Source organism: Delphinus delphis, chromosome 11 (assembly GCF_949987515.2).
Source record: "Delphinus delphis chromosome 11, mDelDel1.2, whole genome shotgun sequence".
Classification (NCBI taxonomy): Eukaryota; Metazoa; Chordata; class Mammalia; order Artiodactyla; family Delphinidae; genus Delphinus; species Delphinus delphis.
This window is the reverse complement of record NC_082693.1, coordinates 50,658,538-50,683,516: the sequence shown is the minus strand read 5'-3', so window position 1 is coordinate 50,683,516 and position 24,979 is coordinate 50,658,538. Positions and strand designations below refer to the sequence as shown.

Here is a 24,979-nt window from a genome sequence, read left to right as displayed (position 1 = left end):
ATGTACACACATATGATAAAGTTTAATTTATAAATTAGACATAGTAAGAGGTTAACAATAACTAATAATAAAATAGAACAATTATACTGTAATCAAAATTATGTGAATGGGGTCTCTCTCAAAATATCTTACTGTACCAATTCTTTTTTTTTTTTTTTTTTGCGATACACGGGCCTCTCACTGTTGTGGCCTCTCCCGTTGCAGAGTACAGGCTCCGGACACGCAGGCTCAGCGGCCAGGGTTCACGGGCCCAGCTGCTCCGCAGCATGTGGGATCTTCCCGGACCGGGGCACGAACCCGTGTCCCCTGCATCGGCAGGTGGACTCCCAACCACTGTGCCACCAGGGAAGCCCCAGTGGCTTATCTTGTTGCAGAGCACAGGCTCTAGGCACGTGGGCTTTGAGGTGTGACAGCAAAACTAGCATAAATTTCTTTTTCCTTCTTCACAATTTCAGGGATAGATTTGTTCTTACTGTAGATCTTAGCAACCTCAGCATGTATTTTTTCTTATTGAGAACTTCCACTTTTCACTTAAAGGAAGCACTTTACAGCTTCTCTTTGGCATATTCGAATTGTTATCATCACTATTCTTGCACTTTGGGGCTGTTATTAAGTAAAATAAGAGTGACTTGAACACAAACACTGTGATACTGTGATAGTTGATCTGATAACGCAGATGGCTACTGAGTGACTAATAGGTGGGATACACCTGACAAAGGAACGATTCACATCCCAGGTGGAAGGAGCGGGACACTGCAAGATTTCATCATGCTACTCAGAATGGCGCACAATTTAAAACTTATGGATTGTTGGTTTCTGGAATGTTCCATTTAATATTTTTTGACTGAGGTTGACTGCGGGTAACTGAAACCAGAGAAAGCGAAACTGAGGATACGGTGGTGTGTGGGAGGGAAACTACTGAGTTCAGTGAGGGTTTATATATTCACATCCTCTGATGTTTACAAACCACAGCACTGTGGAGTGGTAAAAATAGCACTGGACAAATAATCAGATGATTCAGGATAAAGTTCTAGTTCTTCCCATGTAATAGTGTTGGAAGTTAAGATATTTAACCTTTTGGGGGCAGTTTCTCATCTTTAAAATGAACGGATCAGAGAAGATGATTTTTCTAAGTTCCCTTGAAGCTCTAACATCCCAAATTATGCTATTCCATATATGAGGGATCACACACACACACACACAACCCCTGAGGGAGTTTTAAACTATTAAGTTAGATAATATATATTTTGATAGTCAAAAAGAAATGAAAGAAAATATCAGTTTAAGGAAAAAGAGATGATTGAAATGTACTAGGCCCTACATTTTGTAGTTTTTAATCAGATACCTTCCTTGGTGAACACAGATCACAGTCATTTCTGTGTTAATTAAAGGAGGCTCTGGTGCTGAGTCATCTATCAAATCATCAGATTATGTTTGATTATCTATCAGACAAGGGATAAATGTTAAGCACTTATATAAGATGCAGAGCTACATGGGTATCAAAAAGCCATAACTATAATTTTAAGTCAGTTGCAAGGTGAAACTTGTGAGGGAAGAGAAGGTGCTTACCTTGGTCCAAGGTGGCGTGTCCAGCCCTCCTCCCACGTGCAAAGTAGGAAGGTGAGAGCTGGGCTCTGCAGAAGGTGCATCAGGTACCTTCTTCCCTCAACCCCCTCTCCCCTGACCCTCTCACATTCCAGCCAGGCAGGAATGGACAGAAATGCAGAGCTTTATGCAGCAGCATATTTAAGGTGCTTTAAAATCTTACATTAATGCTTGACTAAGATATGCCGTAGAGACTGACCCAAAGAAATATGAGGTCCATTAACATTTTTAGTTTTCTAGGAAAAGGGGGGGAATGCACTTGATTATTCTTTTCTTGTTTATTCTAAGGTATTTTAATTCCACAAGCAAACTGAGATTCATTGAAAATAAGAGCTATTTTTTAATTTGCTTTTTAAAGCTAAACATTCTCCATCTCTCTCTAGAAAACTTCTTCGAACCCAAATGCCTAAAAAGCATAAATTGGATTATAAAATGTTCATGGCTTTTAATATCTCACCTTCAAATTGCTTTCTCTTAATTTTCTCTCAGATAACCATGTTAAATAACACGTTTTAAAGGCTTTAAGAGCTTTATTTCTTCCCCCCCTACTTGAGGGAGGCTCCATTTTAGTAACAAAAAAATGTATCTCAAATGAAGCATCAGCCTCAGATAACTTACCTCCACCTTGGCTCCAGAGCAACTTGGATTTCCGATTCTTCGAGCAGGTCAGTGACTTGGGGAACCAGTAAAAGAGCTGGGCTATTCTTCTGAATGTCTTGTTAAAGTCACTTCTTATGGCCATAGCTAGAACTGTAAGTGTTCCAGAACAACACTTCACAGAGAGCACGGATGGGGAAAACACAGTAATACCCACATATGACACTTTAGCTGTGAACTCTCTTTCAGCCAATATGTCTGGGGACCACCTGTTAGCCCTAAATCCCCTTCCCCTGTCATTCCTTTGGTGTCCTTAGCCCTCATAACTAGAAACTGTATTAATAGATGTTCTTTCTAAAGAAAGAGTTTTAAGCTTCACAAACTCTAACCTAAGGCAACACTTGATAATTTTTAAGTACAGACCCCACCCCTGCCCCACCTCCTCTATAGAAATACAATTACTTTCACAGAGGAGCAAAGTAACCAGTATCCACTAACTCAGCACCCAACAGAACTGTCAATGGCAATTCGTAGGACTTGCTGGTGATTAACACGCTGCCTCCTAAAGCCAGAGCCTTGATTCCATTTGTTTTGTACATCTTTTACTGGAAAAATGATATGTATTTTAAACCTTGTCAGGAATCTATCCCAGAAAAAAAGAATTTGATTCTTACAAGTCAAGAAATGTATAAAAGATTATTTCCAGGATACTTTTTGGTTTTTGACCCTTTGAACACTTCTCCAGACCCTTCTTTAACTTTAGTGTGTGATTTCAGCAGACACCAGCATTTGGCTGCCTGCTCTGCCAGTGGGACTGGGGTTCCCATCATCACCCCTGGAACTACATCTAACAACTGGTCTTTGTGCATTCTGTTTATGTCAAAAGAAATAAACTTACTCAGAGACTAGTCCTTATAAGAGCCTGACGTGATAGTTGGACAGTGCTTTTTTATATGATACACTAAATTTCTGGGGCTGATTTATAGACACACATAAAAGGATATTATCATATTACCAGTTTCCGTTTCCAGGTCAGATGTTTTTGATTTCTGTTCCATTTTCATGAGTTCTTAGAAATATGCCTAGGAGTCTGCTTATAAATGACAAGTGGGGAGAAAGTTGAACTAAAACAATAGTGTAAGACTTTCTGACACTTTCCTCTTCCTAAAAATAGGATGTGGGCTGGTGGATCCTGCCCAAAACAATAGGGTTAAGACTTCTTTATGTTTTCCTTTCAACAGTGTCTGTCCCAGCACTTCTCAGTTTTGAAAGTTTGAGTAACTATAAATTTTCTGCAGCACTTCCTCAAAGACAAAGCACAATGCGAAAAATGCCCTTCTGAGTGGACTGAAGTCAGAGATAAAAGCTCTGGTTGTGGCTGTGATTCTGAAGGGACAATAAAGTTTAGACATTTCAGTCAAGATTGTCAAGATTGCTTATTCCTACTGATAGTCCCTTTCTTAATTCCAAACAACAAACCTCTTATTTTTAGCACAGAACACCACAAAATGCAAACTTCATCGCTTAAAAAAAATAACAGAAAAACAAACTAAAACACGTTCTGGATAACTTTTTTTTTTGGATAACTTATTGATGCAGGTATTATATTTTTAAGGAGATATTTTGAGGAAAAGATCTTTTTTTTTTAAATAGAGACTTCTTTGTTTTGTTTATGTATTTGGTTGCACCAGGTATTAGTTGTGGCAGGTGGCCTCCTTAGTTGTGGCTCACCGGCTCCTTAGTTGTGGCTCCAGGGGTCCTTAGTTGCGGCTTCATGGGTCCTTAGTTGCGGCTTGCCGGCTCCTTAGTTGTGGCATGCATGTGGGATCTAGTTCCCTGACCAGGGATCGAACCCAGGCCCCCTGCATTGGGAGCGTAGAGTCTTATGCACTGCACCACCAGGGAAGTCCCTGAGGAAAAGATCTTTACATCTAAGAAGAGACACTCTGCTTCGACACAGTGCAACGAGGTCTATAAGCCACTTACACAGTATTTGTTAATTTCCAAAATAATCAAAATGGGACATTTAGAAGATGTGATGGGATTATTTTCCACATTTCTTCCCTAACCTCTAATTCCTTTTTTATTTACTCAAAGATATCCCTTTTTTTCACATAATTTACATTCACTTATTTCATTTTTGATTATTCCTTCTGCTGTTAGACCTATAATCTCTTTTTTACATTAAGAGTTAAATCCTACCTCACAACTGTCAGAATGGCTATCATCAAAAAGAACACAAATAACAAATGTTGGTGAGGATGCAGAGAAAAGGGAACCCTTGTACACTGTTGGTGGGAGTGCAAACTGATGCAGCCACTTTGGAAAACTAAAAAAAGAACTAAAAGTAGAAGTACCATATGACCCAGCAACCCACTCCTGGGTATATATCCGAAAAAAACGAAAACACTAATTTGAAAAGATACATGCACCCCAATGCTCAGAGCAGCATTATTTACAATTGCCAAGATACAGAAGCAACCTAAGTGTCAACTGACAGATGAATGGATAAAGAAGATATGGTATGTGTGTGTGTGTATATATATATATATAATGGAATAGTACTCGGCCATAAAAAAAAACCACGAAATTTTACCATTTGCAACAATGTGGATGGACTTAGAGGGTATCATGCTAACTGAAAGAAGTCAGACAGAGAAAGACAAATACAGTATGATATCACTTTTATGTGGAATCTAAAAAATACAACAAATTAGTAAATACAGTAAAAAAGAAACAGACTCACAGATAGAACAAACTAGTGATTACCAGTGGGGAAAGGGAAGCAGGGAGGGGCAAGATAGGGGTGGGGGATTAAGAGGTATAAACTACTATGTATCAAATAAGCTACAAGGATATACTGTATAACACAAGGAATATACAATATTTTATAACAACTGTAAATGGAGTATAACCTTTAAAAATTGTGAATCACCATATCGTACACCTGTAACTTATATAATATTTTACATCAACTTTATATCAATTAAAAAAGAAGAGACAGTATCAAAAAAAAGAGTTAAATCCATTAACTCTTCTACTTGTTACATATAATATTTTTAATCCCTGTCTTTTGGAAATATATCCCAATATTGAAAAAAAAAGCTAGTAAACTAGAGATGCAACTTATTTTAAAGCTAATTTCACTTACATAGTAACTCTGAAAATTTGGTTAGCAGGCCAATGTCACCATGTATTTACTGACATAAGGTGTTTTGAATGAGGATGCATACTTCAGGGTAAAATATTGAAAGCAAGAGTGCTTGATTTACATGTTGCTGTAATGGGGAATAGAACAGTCAGTCTTAATTAATACTAGTGTGGAACAGAATTGTTCTTACCAGTATAACTTATACATATACAATCCCCACAGCAAGGGTCTGTTTACTGGTATTCTTTTCTAGAGGTGCTTAAATAAAAACGAAATCTGCAAATATATTAACTGATTACATAATTTAAGTAAAATTTTACCTAGTGTTCAGTGATATAAACATTTAAACTATACAATTAGACACTGATGTTAGATGGTCAAATAGAAAATTAAAATTAAAAGGGATTAAATACCCCCCCTTGCCCCATACCCTCTCAGACTAAACAGTTTTTGATAGGGGATAACTGTATTTATAAAAGTAACGTCATTGACCCATGCATTTATTTTTATAATGTATACATGTGACATTTAAAATTCCCTACTACAATGATGCATCAATTTGAGATTTCAAATGACATCCTAATTTGTTTTCAGTTTTGCAATGTTCATGACAGCCAAATTTATTTACTACTTAGGACATGATCTCTTTATGATATACAGGTTGTACATGATCATACTTCAGTCATCTAAGTCAGAAACCAAACTAAAACCAAATCCTTCTTGGGCAAAATAATTTCTCATTGAGCACAATCCTTTAGTCTAGAACTCTGTGTATATTTTTCAAAGAGAAGGCTCCTTCTGGATTTGTATAGCATACATTTATGAATTTACAAAAGAACTTCTACTAAACTTGGAATCAGTGGGTTTAGAAGAGTCACAAAATTGCCCCTCGTGTAATTTCTGAGGATAATTTACCATTACCACCCATTATTTTTCAAAAGATAACTTTTGTTTCTCAAACTGTTGTACACAGAAAAATACAAACTCTTTACATTACAACTGAGAAATTTATTGATACTTCTTCATAAAGTAGTAAGCAGAATTAAAGTAAAGAAGAAATATACAGCTTAAAACAGTTGAAATGATCCTAAAATTTTTATGACAATTATACATTTATGGCCAAAATAAAAATGAACAGTTTTTAATAAATCACTTTAAAAATTTTGCTCAATAATTTACCTGAAATTAAACAGATACAAGGATAACTAGGATAATGCCACTTTATCCTTCTCAAAAAAACTGTGATCCTAGTAAAACAGTGGTTCGGTTCTGCTCCCCACTCACAAAAGCTACCTCTCCATTCTATCACTTATAAACGTGTTAACCATCAGCCTTTACTGATTTGTAAGGATGCCAATTTTGGTTCCACTTAAAAATGATTCCAGTAGGCAGTCAGAGATATTGACTTAGCTGGTCTTACTCAGAAGAGTCGAGGATCAGTAAGTATCTCAACGTATCGGTCATGGCTTTCTTCTCAGTGCTCACTGAGGTCAAATGTCCTCATATAATTATAAATGTTAAAAAGTAAAATTACATCTTAGCAGCCAAAAATTTATATATTTTTTATATATTTACAGTATTGTACATATTTACAAGACCACATCCAATAGTGAAATGTAAAAACAAGAGACCACCTACAGAGGCATTCATTTAATGCCCCAACATTATTTTCTTGTGCAAACTGAAACTTGCCTCAAACTTCTTATAAAGCTATAGACAGTCAACATTGCGAAGGCCACCATCCATGGTTAAAGAGCCAAACCTAAAACACAAAAGAAAAAAGGCGATCTCAAAAGATTCATTTATTTGGCCTCCAACATTTTAAAGAAGAATATCAAATACTTTTCAGAGGAATAAACTATTATTTTTAAAGAGTTAACCAACTATAATTTGCTCTATTTCTTACTGAAACACAGTGCCACTATCATAAATATGTGAAAAAATACAACTCAGTGGCTTGGGAAGACTTCTTAAGAGAAAATGGGGGAGTAATGTAATCTAGAAAGTGTTAGAAAGAGCTGGATAATTTCTTTTGGTGGGGTGGGATTTATAAGCAAAGATGTGGAGTTGGGAGTCAGGGACAGTAAGGAATGGAATCTTGCTAAAACAGAATGTTACTTGGAGGAACAGTATAAAATAAAGTTGGGTGATTAGGCTGGGGCCAGACTATTATATTCTTTTAATTCAAGTATGAATTTAGACTTGACTTTTTAGGTAATAGGAATTTAGAAATTTTTGAGCCAAGGGAGTGGTATGATTAGATCAGTATTTGGGAATATTACTTTGGCTGTAAAACCCATGACAGATGGGAAGAACTGGTTAGGGAAATAGGTAGTAGATTATTATCATGGCTCACAAGGTAGGGGGAAAGGAGATCTAAATGAGGTTGATGAGGGGGAACACAGAAACGTTTGAAGGAAGATTACCAAACTTGATGAAAGGGAGTAAATAAGAGTGAGTGTCTAAAATAATTTATGGGGACTTCCCTGGTGGCACAGTGGTTAAGAATCTGCCTGCCAACGCACGGGTTTGATCCCGGTCTGGGAAGATCCCACATGCTGCAGAGCAACTAAGCCCATGCGTCACAACTACTGAGCCTGTGCTCTAAAGTCTGCGAGCCACAACTACAGAGCCCGCATGCCTAGAGCCTGTGCTCTGCAACAAGAGAAGCCACGGCAATGAGAAGCCTGCACACCGCAATGAAGAGTAGCCCCCATTCGCTGCAACTAGAGACAGCCCATGCAGCAATGAAGACCCAACGCAGCCAAAAATAAATAAATAAATTCATTAAAAAAATAAATAATAAAATAATTTATGTTCATGGTAGGAGGAGAAAGGGGAAGAAGATGAGTAAATTACAGGGGAGACTGAGTTGGGAAGGATGATGTTAAGTGATTTTAGATACAAAAAAATCTGAAGTGATAGATATCCATATGGAGACAGAGCACAAGACCTGGCTAGTTCTGGCACAAATCCTTAAGTGGTCATTTAACATTTAAGTTATGATTCTGCCATGTCTGATTACCCATGTATTGTCAAGCCTGCAAATAAAACATGACTTATTGGACATGCTTTGGGAAGTGGGGATTTTATTCCACAAAACATGTGATTCAATATAAAATTTTGTTAAAACATATTTTAATAGTCTTTTCTACTTGCTAATCTTTAGCCTTTCAGAATAAATTTAGGATTTAGCTAAAGTTGTGAAGAAACTATAAACTGCATAAATTTATAAAAAGTTATAAAGAGTTAGATAATTACTATGTAGATGCTATAAACCAATAGGAAACCAATAGAAAACCAATAGGAAAAATACTTTAAAACCTAATAGGCAATTCACAGAAAAAAGATTGAATAAACCTATAAAAAGATGTTTGACATCACTATTAACCAAAGATATGCAAATTAAAACAAGATTAAAACAAGATGTTGGTTTCTACTAAACAAATTGGCAAACATCTAAAAAACTGGTAACATTCAGTGTTGACAATGGGACTGTAACAAGCCTTTTAGAGAACAAACTAACAACGCCTATCAAAATTCAAATGTGCAGGGTCTTCCGTGGTGGCAGAGTGGTTAAGAATCCGCCTGCCAATGCAGGGAACACAGGTTTGAGCCCTGGTCTGGGAAGATCCCACGTGCTGCGGAGCAACTAAGTCCATGCACCACAACTACTGAGCCTGCATGCCACAACTACTGAAGCCCATGTGCCTAGAGCCTGTGCTCCAAAAGAGAAGCCATCACAATGAGAAGCCTGTGCACCGCAATGAAGAGTAGCCCCCACCCACTGAAACTAGAGAAAGCCCGCGAGCAGCAACAAAGATCCAATGCAGCCATAAATAAATAAATAAATTTATATATATATAAAAAAATTTCAAATGTGCATACCCTTTGACCCAACAACTCCACATCTAGAAACATCAAGAAGTCAACCTTTCAAATATTCTTACACAAGCACATGAAGGTATATATACAAGTATGTTCACTGAAGCATGTTTTGTAACTGTGAAAAATTAGAAACAACTTAAATGCCCAACAAATAGGGATGCACAAATTGATATGGCAGATCCATAAACTAGGGTATCAGGCAGCTGCTGAAAATGAGAAAAGTAGAGCTATATGTATGGATATGAAAAAGTACCCTTGATATACAGCCTTAAGTGAAAAAAGTGAGACTAAACTAGTATGAACAGAATGATTCCATTCTTATAAAACACACATGCACAACAAACTATTAATACTGATCACTTCTGTGGGAGTGGGGAGGTATGAGAAAGAGGAGGTGGGGTCTTTTATTTCAATTTTTACAATTATATATTGTTTAAACATTTTTTTACCAATTCATTAAATTCATTTAAAAAAATCGATAATACTATAGAAGCACCTGATAACTTTCTGCATGTAGCTCAAATATCATGTGATTTCCTGACATTTAATCTTTCCAAGCCTTATGAACATGTTTGGTCGTTTATTTGAGAGAACAGGGCTAGTGGGGAGATAGGAGGCTGGGTTCCAGCTCCAGTTCATCTTTTCAGCTATGAACGTCAACACCTGTGGAACATGGACAAGGACTATCTGCTGTGCCCTGGAATGCAAGGCTGGAATGCACGCTTAGTGAGGCCATGCAGCGTGAAAGTGCCCTGCAAGTGTACAAAACACCACATAAATGTGAAATCCTTGTGTTAATATCTTGCGGGTGAGAGGACCTGTGGAGAAGCACCTAAGGGCTGGAAAGAGAAGGCTTCTATTCATGGGCCAAATAGGACTTAACTTCTCTGAGGAACCCAGACAAGGAAACAGCCACCAAAGTGGCTTTATTGGCTCTGTACATTTTCCAACTCTCTTTCTCCTTGATCTATTAGGACTCTGGAGATAAGCAGACACTCAGCTCCTCAAAGAACTCCATGAACAGATGGCGCTCACGTGCAAGGAGGGGTTCAGAGGGCTCTGAGTTACATAGCACTGATCAGAGTGCTGGCATCTCCTAAGCAACTCTGAATCCAGAATTGAAAATGATAATTCTTATGAGAAAATGTTTTGAAAAATGTGCAAAAGATTTTCGTTTTCACAGACTGATTCAAAGAATTCTATTAACCAGTGTTTCTATAAAATGGAATCAATCACAGTTGACTTGTCTTTATCGAAAGAACCCCAAACACATTAAAAGGCACCATGAAATTCACAAAACCTAAGGGTTCTGACTTAATATTCCTTTCCCACTGCTTAACCTATTGATACAGGAAGACAGACAGATACAAGTATAGATGTATGTTTATGTACTCAATTGCATATATAATTACAGGGCAGAATGATCTTTGTATTACTCACCTTTCTAAAATATGATTATTTTCAGCAAGTTCTTTAACTACCCCTTCCATTTCTTCCTTTAATTTCTTCATACTATATTCAAAATAAAGATAAAAGTACCTGTGCTCAAAAAAAGTATTCAAGTGTTTTACAGTTTATATTTATATATAGTATGTTTAGTTCTCTAGATTGATCTAAGTCATTAAATAATATTAGCAAATGTATTCATAACAAATATAAAACATTTCAAAATAAAAGAGCAAGATCACAAAATGAAATAAAAACAAATGGAAACACTACAGTTACCAAATAATAAATTTCTTACCCAAGAGTCATTTCTACTAATGTGTTAGAACATGGATAAATTGGGGTCATGGTATGTTTGATTCCACTGGAGGCTGCAAACATTTTCTGTGGCAAAGTTTCTTGTAACTAAAACATCAAAAACAAATAAACAAAAAACCATATCAATCACAGAACAGAATACTTACTACAGATCTTATATCAAATGTTACAGGTTTTAATAAGTCCTTTAAAGCTTTAAGTTTTAATTTCAAAACCATCAGTGATATAATACTTAAAACTTTTTAAGAAAAACTTTGCTTATAGATGATTTAAAAAAATGGTCTATCAGATGTTTTTCACTGTAAAACATCTTAAAACTTGGCTCAAAATACATACAAGTGGGCAAGCAGAGCTGAATATAGGCATATTATACCCTATTTCTCTCTTCTCAATCATTATCAGATATAAACTTAGAAGAATTTTATTTTAATTTTTCCTAGTAGGAAAAAGCCTTTTTTTCTAGATAATTTTGAAGCTATACCTCATTAGTATAGTCTTGATACTTTGATACTTCTTCTTCAATATCAAAACACTGATTAGTTAGCGATAATAACTGTTTCCTAAGATGAAGCATCTTTCTGAAAACCAAAAAGAACCAATTAATAAGCAGTCTAATATTATTTTTACTTAAAATATATAATATACATTAAATTATATATTGTGCAGACAATCACTAATCACCCCCCAGAAAGTTTACTTACCTCATCCATTCTTCTGACTTATCCAAAAAAGCCTCGTACTTTTTAACACATTCATCTGTAAAGTGGGTCATAGCTTTTGTTGCATGATAATACAGTTTTTGCCTGTAATTTAGAAATAATCAGAGGCTTAAACCAATGTCACTGTTTCTATTTCCAATATTAAAGAATTTTCAAATATATGAAATTTATTTCCTGTAATGACCGTTGTGGGTTTAGAATATTTACGGTAAAAAGCCTAAGGTTTCTAAGACAGACATTATAGCAGTAAGAGGAGAAAAAGAAAGTTGATAGTGGAGAATGGTCAAAAACTACTTATCGAATGAGGTTAAGGTTAAGGAGGTGGTTAAGTCTGCCCTTGCCTATGTTCTCCATTATCTGTCCTTCTGCAATCAGAGCACAGGAGGCAGAAGAAGACTGCCCCCTTATTCTCCCGTCTCAGTAACCTCTCAACCAGGGGCCAGATGAGTGGGCCTCAAATATGTGCACATACAGTAACAATTCTATAAAGTCAAGACTAAAATGTATTTTTTATTATGATTAATTCCAATGTTAAGAAGAAACATAACCAAAAATAATTATTAAACATAATCTGGACACTTACTTATCAAATTTGTGGATTTGTTCTTCATTATATGCTAGTCCTAAAAATAAGAATATGTATTACTCTTGTAAATGTAGAATCATAAAATCACATGCAATTTTTTTGAGATTATTACTTCATAAAGGCTAAGAGTTTAAAGCAGATGTCACAAACTTCTGACCCATGGGTAGATACTGCCCACAAATGCTTTTATTTGGTCTGTACAGTGCTAACGTTAAAAAAAAAATTAACTGCCAACATTTAAAAATCAGGATATTTCTAATAAAGTCTATTTCTAGCTTCTCTTGAGGCCTAGGAACACTGGAAAAACAATCAGGTGAATGTGACTAGTGGCTCTTCCCTTCACATGGGGGTGGGGGTCCTCCTCTCTAGTCCCCCTCAGTTTCCACGGGCTAATCTCATTCCTTTCCATTACGTGCATGTACTCTAGAGGTTTCAGAGCTCTGATCCCTGATTTGAACTACTCAAAAGGTTGGTTTTAAGGATAATTTTTAATACATTCAACCTCTTCCCTGACAGAACCAAGTCTCTGAAATAAATAACTTATGTAGACACCCTTACAAATATACCAAATTAATTCAACCAAATTACAACTAGTAGGGCTGACTCAGATTAACAAATGGAAAATTTTACTTACTACGTTCTGCTTTGTCTTTTTTGAACTGATAGTAAATCTCTGTAATGCAATTTAACAGGACTTGTAGCTTTTCTACACTATTTAAGAAAGAAAAATCCAAATAAATTAATTGAGTCAATGTGAAAAAGGACATTTAATAATAAGAGCAGAAACTGCCAATGCAGTTATAACCTACTGTCTATCTTTTGGATGAGTGCCTTCTTGATGGGTCCATGTATCTGCCAGCAATCCACCTGGAGATAATTTGCTTTCAATATCCTGAAGACTGGTTTCTATTGTTCCCTGAGAACTGGAAAGCTAAATAAAACCAATGTGTTCAGATCCAGATTACCAAAAATCAGAAATGATCATCACAACGCCAATGGAGCCTAAAGTTTGAATAACATTTCTTTTGTAGATTACTTCAGTTCAAAGTCAGAATAATTATTTTTATCTTTAAATGCAAGGACAGTTTCTTAGGTTATATTCCACCAAGAGTACAATATGATAATAAAACATGAATATTAATATATTTTATAGGGCTTCCCTGGTGGCACAGTGGTTAAGAATCTGCCTGCCAATGCAGGGGACGTGGGTTCATGCCCTGGTCTGGGAAGATCCCACATGCTGTGGAGCAACTAAGCCCGTGCGCCACAACTACCAAGCCTGCGCGCTAGAGCCCACGAGCCATAACTACTGAGTCCGCATGCCACAACTACTGACGCACGCGCACCTAGAGCCTGGGATCTGCAACAAGAGAAGCCAATGCAATGAGAAGCCCGTGCACTGCAGTGAAGAGTGGCCCCCACTTGCCGCAACTAGAGAAAGCCCGCACACAGCAATGAAGACCCAACGCAGCCAAAAGTAAATTAATAAAAAATCTTATATAAAATATATTTTATAAAACATTGCTTACATCTAATATTCTTTTTTTAAAAAACATAGAAAATACTTTTTTTTTTTGCAGTACGCGGGCCTCTCACTGTTGTGGCCTCTCCCGTTGCGGAGCACAGGCTCCAGATGCGCAGGCTCAGTGGCCATGGCTCATGGGCCCAGCTCTTCGCGGCATGTGGGATCTTCCCGGACCGGGGCATGAACCCGTGTCCCCTGCATCGGCAGGCGGACTCTCAACCACTGCGCCACCAGGGAAGCCCTCAAATTAAGTTTTATGTGGTGGTTTATACTGCTACTAGCAACAAACAAGCGTGCCCTTTGCATTCTGCTCGTGTTAGCATTGGCATTATATGTAATTCTTAAAGCCTTGCTAATTTGAAAGACAAAATGGTATCTTACTGTTATAATACGCAATTTTCTATTACTCTTGTGGTTGAACTTTTTTTTCAAGAGTTTCACTTAGATCTATTCATTTTTAAATCATTTCTAAATGTTCTCTATTTACTGCAGATTTAATGTTTTCCTTATGCATTTGTATGAGCTATTTTCATATATATAAAAAAACCCTTTATCTCATTTTCTCAATCTATTTGTTTTTTAATATTATTTTTTTTAACATAAGACATCTTGGGAATTCCCTGGCGGTCCAGTGGTTAGGACTCCGCACTTTCACTGCCGAGGACCCAGGTTCAATCCCTGGCTGGGGAACTCAGATCCTACAAGCCGCGTGGTGTGGCCAAAAAGGAAAAAAAAAAAAAGAAAAAACCAAACCAAAAAACATATAGAGATCTTAAATTCTTTCTTTTTTTAATTTTTTTTTAAAATTTATTTTATTTATTTTTGGCTGCATTGGATCTTCGTTGCTGCACGCGGGCTTTCTCTAGTTGCGGCGAGCGGGGGCTAATCTTCGTTGCAGTATGTGGACTTCTTATTGTGGTGGAGCACAGGCTCTAGGTGCACGGGCTTCAGTAGCTGTGGCATGCAGGCTCAGCAGTTGTGGCTGGCGGGCTCTAGAGCACAGGCTCAGTAGCTGTGTGCACGGGCTTAGCTGTTCCACAGCATGTGGGATCTTCTTGGACCAGGCCTCAAACCCGTGTCCCCTGCATTGGCAGGTGGATTCTTAACCACTGTGTCACCAAGGAAGCCCCTTAAATTCTTATATAGTCAAATACATATCTTGCTTTTCATGCTTTATGTCTTCTTTAACATTAATGTTAAGAATGTGTTACCTTATATTTCTAAAATATGGAAAATATTTTATGGACAAAGTTATTTTTTACAGCATTACATAAAAGTGTGAGAAGTAGCAAGCAACCTGAAGGACCAACATTAAGGGGGTAATAAGTAAAACTATTAATAAATCAATTGGCTGCAATATCATGTCTATTTAAAAAGTAGTGTTCCTTAAGTTGGGAAAAGGCTGTTCTTTCTCTGGAGATCTTTAGGTACATCATTTTTCCAGGAAAGTTTGGATCTAATCTTGCCAGCAAAGGAACAGATTATGAGCTCACGATTGTCAAAATTTTGTAAATACTTACTCTCAACAGTTTGGTGTGTATGTCTGAAATTTCACCTAACTCTGCTGCTTCTAGGTTGATCTTCATCAACTTTTCATATCTGTATGAAAAACAAGTACAGAAAAATTAAATGAGCATAAAATTTTACATGAGCATAGATTTTAAAAGATGTTTTATAAATTATGAGTTTTTATTATCATAACTATTTAACAATAGAATATTGAATGCAAAGCGTATAAGCAACAGATCCCAAGAAAACTTGATGTCTCCGTAAAGAAGGAATTTTATATACTTCTGCTTATAAATTTGCAGATTAAGAGATAAACTATAAAAGACAACTTTATTTCAGTCTTATGTCAGGATAATAGTCGAAATACTAGATTTCGGAAATAATGGAGGTCAAGAGTATATACTAGTTTCACTTATTATATTTCCTGTGCAGTACAAATAGTATAGCCTAGGAACAAGGCAGTTTAAAATATCATTGTTTCAAAAAGGCATTCTCAGGGGTAAGATTAATAAGGAAGAGTAAACTAAAAGTAATCTCCAAATTCTAAAAATACTACCCAAATAGGGTTCTAGAATACCTCTTCCTACTTCCTTTGATCACAGGTTTTACATTTTCCTATGCAGAGTTGTCTGCTTTGCAAGGTAAAAAAAATGAGATGTTTCTATTTCAGATTCCTTTTCCTTTTCAAAGGGAAGGAGAAAATGCCACCAAAAAGATGGTACTCATTTCTTACTGAAATGACTGAGTATTTTTGCCCTTAGGAGGAAATGACTTAATCTAAGGTTGTCCCTTAATAGAAAGACTTGCAGAGCATGCTATATCATGCCAAGGATAACTAAACAAACTAAACAGAAATGGAAAATCATTGACATTTTAACCACTATTAGTAAGGAAGTAGTCTACTTACACTTTCACAGTCTTTTCAATGTTTCTGATGCAGAAATCTAATGTGATCACAACTTCCGTCTTTTTGTGAACAGTTTCATTATAATCATCTTTAACTAATTCTCTAAAAAATAATAATATTCCCATTAGTTTATCTAAAGAATTATTTGTTTTCTCTTGCCTTTCACTAATTACACTGCTGTACTACTTTCTGTTCAGACAAACTTCTTAACAGTCTTGAAACATTATGAAAGCCAATTCACTTTTTACTACTGAAAGCATCTCTGTAACGCTTTATACCTATCCAGGGTACAAAACCATTACCACTTATCAGGTTAACAGTTTAGAAATCTAAGGCATTAAAATTATATTAAGGAACAAAACTAATCTACAATCACACAAATAAGCTGAACAGCATTACATTTTATACCACTAGAATTAATTTTTAATGCTCAGAGTAGACTATTGTCTGATTTATTAAGCAGGATGACACAGTATATAATATAAATGAAGACCTTCTGATCTATATCAAGGGCCAACAAACTAAGGACTGATGCCTGTTTCTGCTAAGAAACGTATTTACATTTTTAAAGGTTGTAAAAACAAAATGAAAACAGAATTTGCAGTCCACAAAGTCTAAAATATTTACTAACTAAAAAAGTTTGCCAACAGTGGTCTACGTGAAAAACTATTTTCTCATGACTTATTGAACTAAAAGCTAATAAGTAAAAGAAACAAAAGCTTCATGGAGCAGCGACTGGAGTAGATAGCAGCAGCAAGAGAAAACAAGAGCTGTTAGCAACAATGCTATGAAAATAAATGGAGTCAACACTTAAGTTTTTCCAAAAACCATTTAGTAAAAACAAAAAGGCTTCTTAATGGAAAGAGAAAAGCATAGGCTTACAAACTGGATATGTGAACACATTAAAAAAAAATTATAAGCATAAATTTATGGGTTTAACATAAAGGTGACAGGAAAAAAAAGAGCCTTATACTTTTTTCTTCTCAGAAACAGCAGCAGAAGAACAAGAATGATGAAATGCTTCATATCTGTTTTTTCGAGAACGGAAGGACAGGTGTGAGGTGGGTAAACGTAAACTGTCACAAGCATTAAAGCCTAAGGGCACTGTTGAGTCCATTATTATGTGTGTATAAAACTGAAACACTTCAAATGACGTTGTATAGAACTAGAGGCACGATTCTTAAGAGACTATTCATTCTCCATTTCTATCAGATGGAAAGATGACATATCATATATTCATCCACAAAACGTTTCTTGGGGCCACGTCAGTGAAAGCGCCGAGTGCTAACCACTGGACAACCCGGGAAATCCTATATTTTTCTCATTTTTTTTTCTTAATTTTAAAATTCAGATACTATTTGTTCCTATCTGTCTCATAAGATTTTTGTAGGAATCAAATGGAAAAAAAAAAAAAAAAAACAGCTGCTAAATGTTTTGTAAACTGTGAAACAAATGTATTATAATAAAAATCATACACGTGACCCTACCTAGTCTGAAGAGGTAAAGCATCAATGATGGGATGATTACCAGGTATTTAATGAGGCCTATGCGAAGATCAATTTTCAAATTTCAATCCATTACTTACATCAACCATCGTATCCCCTTTCGCATTAATTCCTGATAAAGCAGCAAGGTACTGGCAATTCTACAGGCATAACACACAACTCCTGTTACTGCCTAATGAAGAAATACAAAGTGGCAATATTTGGTGCGAACTGTGGTACAGGGTAAGAAAAACTTTCACATAAAAATTTTCAAGCTTTTGTGTTTTTATCATTAAAAACACAGTAAGCTACTAATTTCTAAAAGCTAAGGACAGATATAACTGCAATAAAAATTTTAAATAAACATAATGATGGTAAAAATGCACTGTCTCAATGGAGAAAATTTTCCTATGAGTTCAAGAAAGGATACGAAGAAGAAAGAACACAAAAATTTGTCATGGGTAACAATCTAAATGAGTAATTTCCTAAATTACATAGGTGTATATAAAGATACACTTTTTATTGCTTCCACTATTAATAAGATAATTTTAATTCAGATGTTTATACAGTCATTTAATTAAATACGAACCTTAGCCATGCTGGCATCCCCATCTAAATCATAACGTGGATGTACTTTAGGGAGGGAAACTGAAATAATTAAAATCAGAAATAAAAAATTATGAATTATTTCATCCTTCATACATCAACCTCCAAATTAAACATTAACCTCTAAATTACCTCTAAATTAAATGTTAGTGGTAAAACTCTTTAATGTTCTTTTCCTGGTTAAAGAAAACCACTTGAACAAAATGCTCATTCCTTAACAAATTTCCTGCACTATTTCTAAGGAGTTTCATTTCTTTTTCTTAAATATATTCCAACATAACAAGCTCAATGCTTTCCTTTAAATCTAAATCAAATCCCAAGATCTAAACAGAAATATAAAAATCCAGGTAATTTTTTTTCACCACTAGAATTAATCATTTAAAAGATTCCAAAATGCAGATCTAATTTTTCTTAAACTTCAAAGCCTGGAAAAGTGTCCTATTCACCCTGGAAACAATAAATATTTGCTGAGATTTATGATACAAAAGGTTATTTTGAGTGTTAGTAAAATAGTAAAAGCAGAGAGCTACAATAAAACATATATGACAAACTATTTTTACCATTTTATAAACAAAATATTTAACGTCAAATTTTGTTGCACACAGGGTTTTAAATTTTACTACTACTCTAATTAACTTACAAAATTTTAATATTTATAAAAGTTCTACATTAATGTCATCATCAGTCGACTTTATGAAGATGACAATCATTTTTATAGTTTTTTTTTTCTTTTTTCTTTTGGCCGTGCCGCATGGCTTGTGGGATCTTAGTTCCCTGACCAGGGATTGAACCTGGGCCCTCAGCAGTGAGAGTGTGGAATCCTACCCACTGTACCGCCAGGGAATTCTCAGGGTTTTTTTTTTTTAAATGGCTAGTAAGAACAATAAGAAAAATCCCAACTTACTTTTTTCATATATCAATCCTATTGTACTCAGAGGTTCCCGGCTTACTACAAAGATGGGATTTTCATCAGCAGTTTTAGGGAAATGTTGTGCCAGTCTTCCAGGTTCTAGAACTAAACGTCGTCCTTCATATATAAGTTCTTGATTTGAAGAAATAATTTTGGTTTGTTTATACACCAGTTCATGAAATACAGTAGCACTGTGTGAGAAAAATCCAAAAGGACAACATAATTGGGATAAAAAAAGAGGTAAAAAAATTTTTTTTAACGAGGGCCACAACATCTATTTCTCAGTGATACTTTAGATCATGACCAGTCCACAGAAATGCTGCTCTGTTGATGTGGATACCATAAAGTCTATTAAATTGAAAATTCCACATAATCTGCCTATACAGCAATCAATTCTAAAATATTTTTATGTTTGATACCTATATTGGATATGTGCAATACACAGGAGTTTTAATATTTAATAACAGGGAGCCAATATGGCAGAGAGTTTAAGGGCACAGACTCTGGAATCAGAACAGCTGGATTCAAATTCCAGTTCTTCCACTTACCACTTAATTGTTGTATTACCTTCAGTTACTTAACTCCTCTGTGCTGAGGTTCTTCATCTATAAAATGGGAATAACAGTCTCCACCTCACAGAATTGCTGTGAGGACTAAATGATTTAAATATATAAAGAACTGAGAACAATACTTACAACATGACTATGTAATGTTTGTTAAATGAATTAATAAAATCAGGCATTTTCAAAATGATGTTTTGGGGAAAAAGGTAGATTCTCCCTAAACAGATTCATGAAATCAAATAAACATTCCAGCAGCAATGTTGTGATTCCAAACAAAAAAAAAGCCACTTTCAAAAAGCCTCTGCTGTGATTTTTGGCTCAGGCTTGGGTGGGCTTTTTATGTTCATGCACTCTTAAGATGAAATAGTGGCCAACACCTATGGTACATATCTATTCAGGCTATTAAGCACCAAAATAAAAATGAATAATATATTTTAACCAACGTTATATGAATATTATTTTATTCATTATATTTACATTATATTTAATGTTTATAATATTGTTAGATATAGATTAGACAAAAATGTCTAAAGTATTATTCCATCTAATTGATTTTATTCCTTAATAAATTATCAGTGAAAGTCTCTTTTTGAGTTTTATGAGGCATCAAAACTGCTGAGTCTTGTCAAACAGCAATTAAGGCATATAGAAAGGGTGTAATGTTTTTTTCCCTTTCATTTTAAAAAACATTTTTTTTGAGATCTTTGTAGATTCATGTGCAGTTGAAAGAAATTATATGGAGAGACACTATATACCTTTTACTCAGTTTCCCCCAATGGTAACATCTTGCATAAGTATAGTACAATATTACAATCAGGATCTCGACACTGGTATAATCCACCTATTTTATTCAGATTTCCCTAGTTCCACATGTAAGGATGTGTATGATTTAGTTATGTAGTTTTATCACATGGGTAGATTTTTATCACATGGGTGTAATGTGTTTTTTTAAAATAAAACAAATGGTTATTTTCCTAGTACTCAATAAGGGCTTTATGCCACATATGCAAATAATAACTACACTAACTATCTTCAAGACTTACACTTTAATATTTTTTAAGTGACAAGACAATATTCTTAATAAAACATGGCCCATTTACTAGTAAATGCTATTTGTAGTTATGTGATTATGTAATTTAAGAGAAAGCACAGAAAGGAAAATAGTCCTGTAAAACTTGCAATGTAAGAACAAGCTAATTTACCTGTAAATTTTAGAAAATTAGAAAACTAATCCTTTTACTCCAAAGATAAGTGAAAAGGAATTTACTCAGCACTCAAACGTTTTCTAAGCAGAAAGTGGGCACCTCTGGTGAAGCTGGGACATCCTTTCTACTTCCTCTCCTGATTTATGAAGATACGTAATTATTATATAACAAGACATTACAGTACAGGAAAAAAATATAAAGAGGTACTTACGTATTATAGCTATGAATATAAATTTTATGAGCTGTCATTTGTTGTAGCGAAAAAACATGAATTATCATCCGGTGAAGTATATCACTTGTTTCTGCAAAAAACTGGTCAAAACCCCAACACTTTTCCTGATCTGCCTCAAGGATGTTTGCAAGAACAGGGGTAAGTAGAACTTGAAGACCCCTAAAATAGTATTGAAAAAAGTTACATGAAGAGTGAATGTGTTATATTCTGTCTAGGTACAAAATCATAATATTTACCAACAAATCAAAGGAACTATTATTAGATTAGATTAATTTAAAATTGTAAAAAATCTGCCAACTTTTCAGAAAGCCAGGTAACCTTGATTTAATATTGCCTGTCAATGAACCAGGGGTTACGGCATTTTTATGTTAGCTTTTACAGATTATTTTCTTTGATTCTCTCCTTCCCAAGTTTCCTCACTTTTCCAAACATATTCTAACATTGTATATACATGCTATCCAGGTGAGATAAGTTGATTGGAACCCTGTGGTCATGAGGATAAGATAATGGTTTAATTTCAGGGTCATTAATGTCCTTTTAATACGTCACTCCAATACGTAATTTTTTATGTTGAATTCATATGCCTTTTGTAGTACACTTCTTTAGAAAGGAAAATTACTATAATCATTTAGCAATCAATGAATGCCAATTCAACTAGGAATAATCTTTGACTAATAAACTTAAACATTAAAAAAAAAGAATGGAAGGACCTTTATTCTTTCTCATGCTTTCACTGAATTTTAAAATCTGCTTAAATAGACTCAATTATGGAATTTCAAGTAGTCTTAAAAATATATTCTTGACTACACGACAGACACTGGAATAATTCCATGCCTGTTAACAGTTTTTAAGGTATGCAGTGGACATTAAAATTTTTGCCTAATAAGTATCTATTCTCCCTCATTTTGTAAGAGAATCCACACCTCTCTACTCTCTAACTCTACTCCCTGTGCATAGATGGGCATGACAGTCAGGTTTGGTGATTATGATTGGTCAGAAGTGGCCAGGTGGTAGCATGTAAGTTGTTAAATAAGAATCAACCCAGAACTCTTTGCTAAACTATCGAGAAAGAAAGTCTGTCTTTCCACTGAGCTTCCAAAGCTGTGAGAATGTGAATCTGGGAATGCCAGCAGCCATCTTGTGGCTGCCAGGAAAGAGCCTGGCTGAAAGTAAACAGAAATCAGAGAAAAGCAGAACTGAATGATTTGAAGAGACCAAGTCTTGATGACAGTCTGAATCTGAGGATTCCACTGGGCTCTGAGTTACATACACATGTGAACTTTGAATTATAATGTCTATCTATTTTTCACTTAAATCTTGTTTCACTTTAACGAACTGGGTTAGGTTTTTCTCATTGGCTATCCAGTCTTGACTAATTAATACATACAAGAAAGAGGATGGTTATCTTTTTTCTGTGGTTGTTACATTTTTGGTAGTTGATTTTATTGCTGATTGGTAGTACTTAAAGTCCTTACTATTAAAAAAAAATCATATAATATACTTTCTGATACCTGAGCAATTTTTATCAAAAAATTTATAACTTGGTGTACTAAAGAATAATTAGATAAATAAGGCCTGTTACCCTCCTGAAATATGCAATATATAGTTCAGATTGTCAAATTATTGAGTCTGCGTGTCAGCAATATAGTTATTAAACAGCAGGTGCTCATTTCCTGACCCCTTTAAATGTTATCAGTTTTGCCTGAGATCTCCAAAATGAGTATTTTCCAAATCAAAATTTAACACAGATCACTATTATAATATTAAATTTCTGCTCTCCAATAAAGCGACCTTCTCTTGATAATTCTAGTTGCATGACACAATTTTATTTTGGAGACTTTTTTTTTTTTAATTTATTTTATTTATTTTTGGCTGCACTGGGTCTTCTTTGCTGCGCACAGGCTTTCGCTAGTCATGGCAAGCCGGGGCTACTATTTGTTGCAGCTGTGTGGGCTTCTCATTGCAGTGGTTTTGCTTGTTGTGGAGCACGGGGTCTAGGCGTTTGGGCTTCAGTAGTTGTGACTCGTGGGCTCTAGAGCACAGGTTCAGTAGTTGGAAGTGTACGGGCTTAGTTGTTCCGTGGCATGTGGGATCTTCCAGGACCAGGGATCGAAGTGTCCCCTACATTGGCAGGCAGATTCTTAACCACAGCGCCACCAGGGAAGCCCTGGAGACTTTTCTTTAAGTAACACAGAAAAATGAAACTGTCAGGGTAGTGGTTTTCAAAAATGATTTCAGCACTGGAACTACCAGTTTAAATGAGTTTTCACAGCAATATATAAAATAATAGGACATATTTTATTAGCTTGTGATATATATATAGTTTAAATAAATATTCTGAATAAATATATTTATTTACTTATATGTTGAAAGTAATACAAAGAGCACCCACAGATTATAAAAGGCATTAAGCCAGTAAATCATAACCTGTGTGTGTTCACTTGTGGATTATACAATTCCTACACTCAGGAAAAATAGAAGTTAATTCAGTAATTACAAATTCTAAATATTGATGAGTGTCTTGGTTTTATTTCTAGGGTAAAATCTAATAATTTACTCTCAAATTAACACAACTTTGTAAATCAAATATACTTCAAAAAAAAAAAGATATAGCAACAGAAAAAAAATTTACCCTCTACTTTTAATTTCTTTTACCTTAAATCTCTCTTTGTGATAACAGGATTCATATATAATTTGAGTTCTGGCTGCCATAATAAGTAAGACCTATATGAACATTTGAAATGCTGGAAAAAGTAGTAGAAAACTGTTTTTCTTTCTTTTTTAAAAATTTAATTAATTAATCAATTAATTTATGGCTGCGTTGGGTCTTTGTTGCTGTGTGCGGGCTTTCTCTAACTGCGGCTCGTGGGGGCTACTCTTCGTTGCAGTGCATGGGCTTCTCATTGCGGTGGCTTCTCTTGTTGTGGAGCATGGGCTGGCTCTAGGTGCGCGGGCTTCAGTAGTTGTGGTGCATGGGCTTAGTTGCTCCGCAGCATGTGGGATCTTCCCAGACCAGGGCTCAAACCCGTGTCCCCTGCATTGGTAGGTGGATTCTTAACCACTGTGCCGCTAGGGAAGTCCCGAAAACTGTTATTTCTCACCTTTTGAACAATATGATTACTTTTTGAAAATGAGGAAAATATCAAACTTCTTGAGTGTTTGTTTTTTAGAACTCTAGTTATTCCTATCTGTGCCACTATTTGTGCTATGTCATTATGAAGGTCAGCACAAGAGATACCAAGGTCCTTAGCTGGATCCCCACATAGCACACAATTCCAAGACCAGTGATTAGCAATCTCAAAGATGTATGTACACTCTATGTCCTAAAAGAGATCTGGCAAAATTATTTACATAGACCCAAATCGATCTTTATATTGCCAAAGATGAAAATCACGAATCAAGGCATATGGTTTAATAATATCTACTGAAACATTAAACAAAACAAAACAAAACTACGCTTAAGTATTTGTGACTTTAGTCAACAAAGATTCCAAACACCAAAGTGCAGAAGAGAACTGGGTACACTATACTTACCGAGAAAGACTACAAGAAACGGGCATGTCTCCACTCCAGTCAATTGGTCCATTTTCTGCTTTCTGTACTCCAGATATTGCACCAGAAGGCTTTCCAGTAATTATTTTATACCTTGGGGGGAATAAAAGCAGATTAAAATAAGTAGTTTGTTACTGCATAGCCTATCAATGGGCTTTGCAAAAATATTTCCTCAG

General features: G+C 35.4%; 1 protein-coding gene across 1 annotated transcript in view; it reads right to left on the bottom strand.

Annotated features, from left to right (window-relative positions):
* Positions 1-5,127: 5,127 nt before the first annotated feature.
* The window catches only part of TBK1 (TANK binding kinase 1), a 40,133-nt gene continuing 20,281 nt past the window's right edge, over positions 5,128-24,979 (bottom strand). Inside the window, exons 7-21 of the mRNA XM_060025157.1 lie at positions 24,786-24,896; positions 21,231-21,410; positions 19,246-19,442; positions 18,325-18,383; positions 17,837-17,928; positions 16,252-16,353; positions 15,356-15,434; positions 13,120-13,241; positions 12,945-13,021; positions 12,308-12,347; positions 11,707-11,808; positions 11,487-11,583; positions 10,986-11,092; positions 10,682-10,753; positions 5,128-7,115 (exon numbers count right to left, since the gene is read on the bottom strand). Of these exons, the coding sequence (XP_059881140.1) occupies positions 7,064-7,115; positions 10,682-10,753; positions 10,986-11,092; positions 11,487-11,583; positions 11,707-11,808; positions 12,308-12,347; positions 12,945-13,021; positions 13,120-13,241; positions 15,356-15,434; positions 16,252-16,353; positions 17,837-17,928; positions 18,325-18,383; positions 19,246-19,442; positions 21,231-21,410; positions 24,786-24,896 (1,489 nt within the window). The 3' untranslated portion in view covers positions 5,128-7,063. The remainder of the gene's footprint in view (positions 7,116-10,681; positions 10,754-10,985; positions 11,093-11,486; positions 11,584-11,706; positions 11,809-12,307; positions 12,348-12,944; positions 13,022-13,119; positions 13,242-15,355; positions 15,435-16,251; positions 16,354-17,836; positions 17,929-18,324; positions 18,384-19,245; positions 19,443-21,230; positions 21,411-24,785; positions 24,897-24,979) is intronic.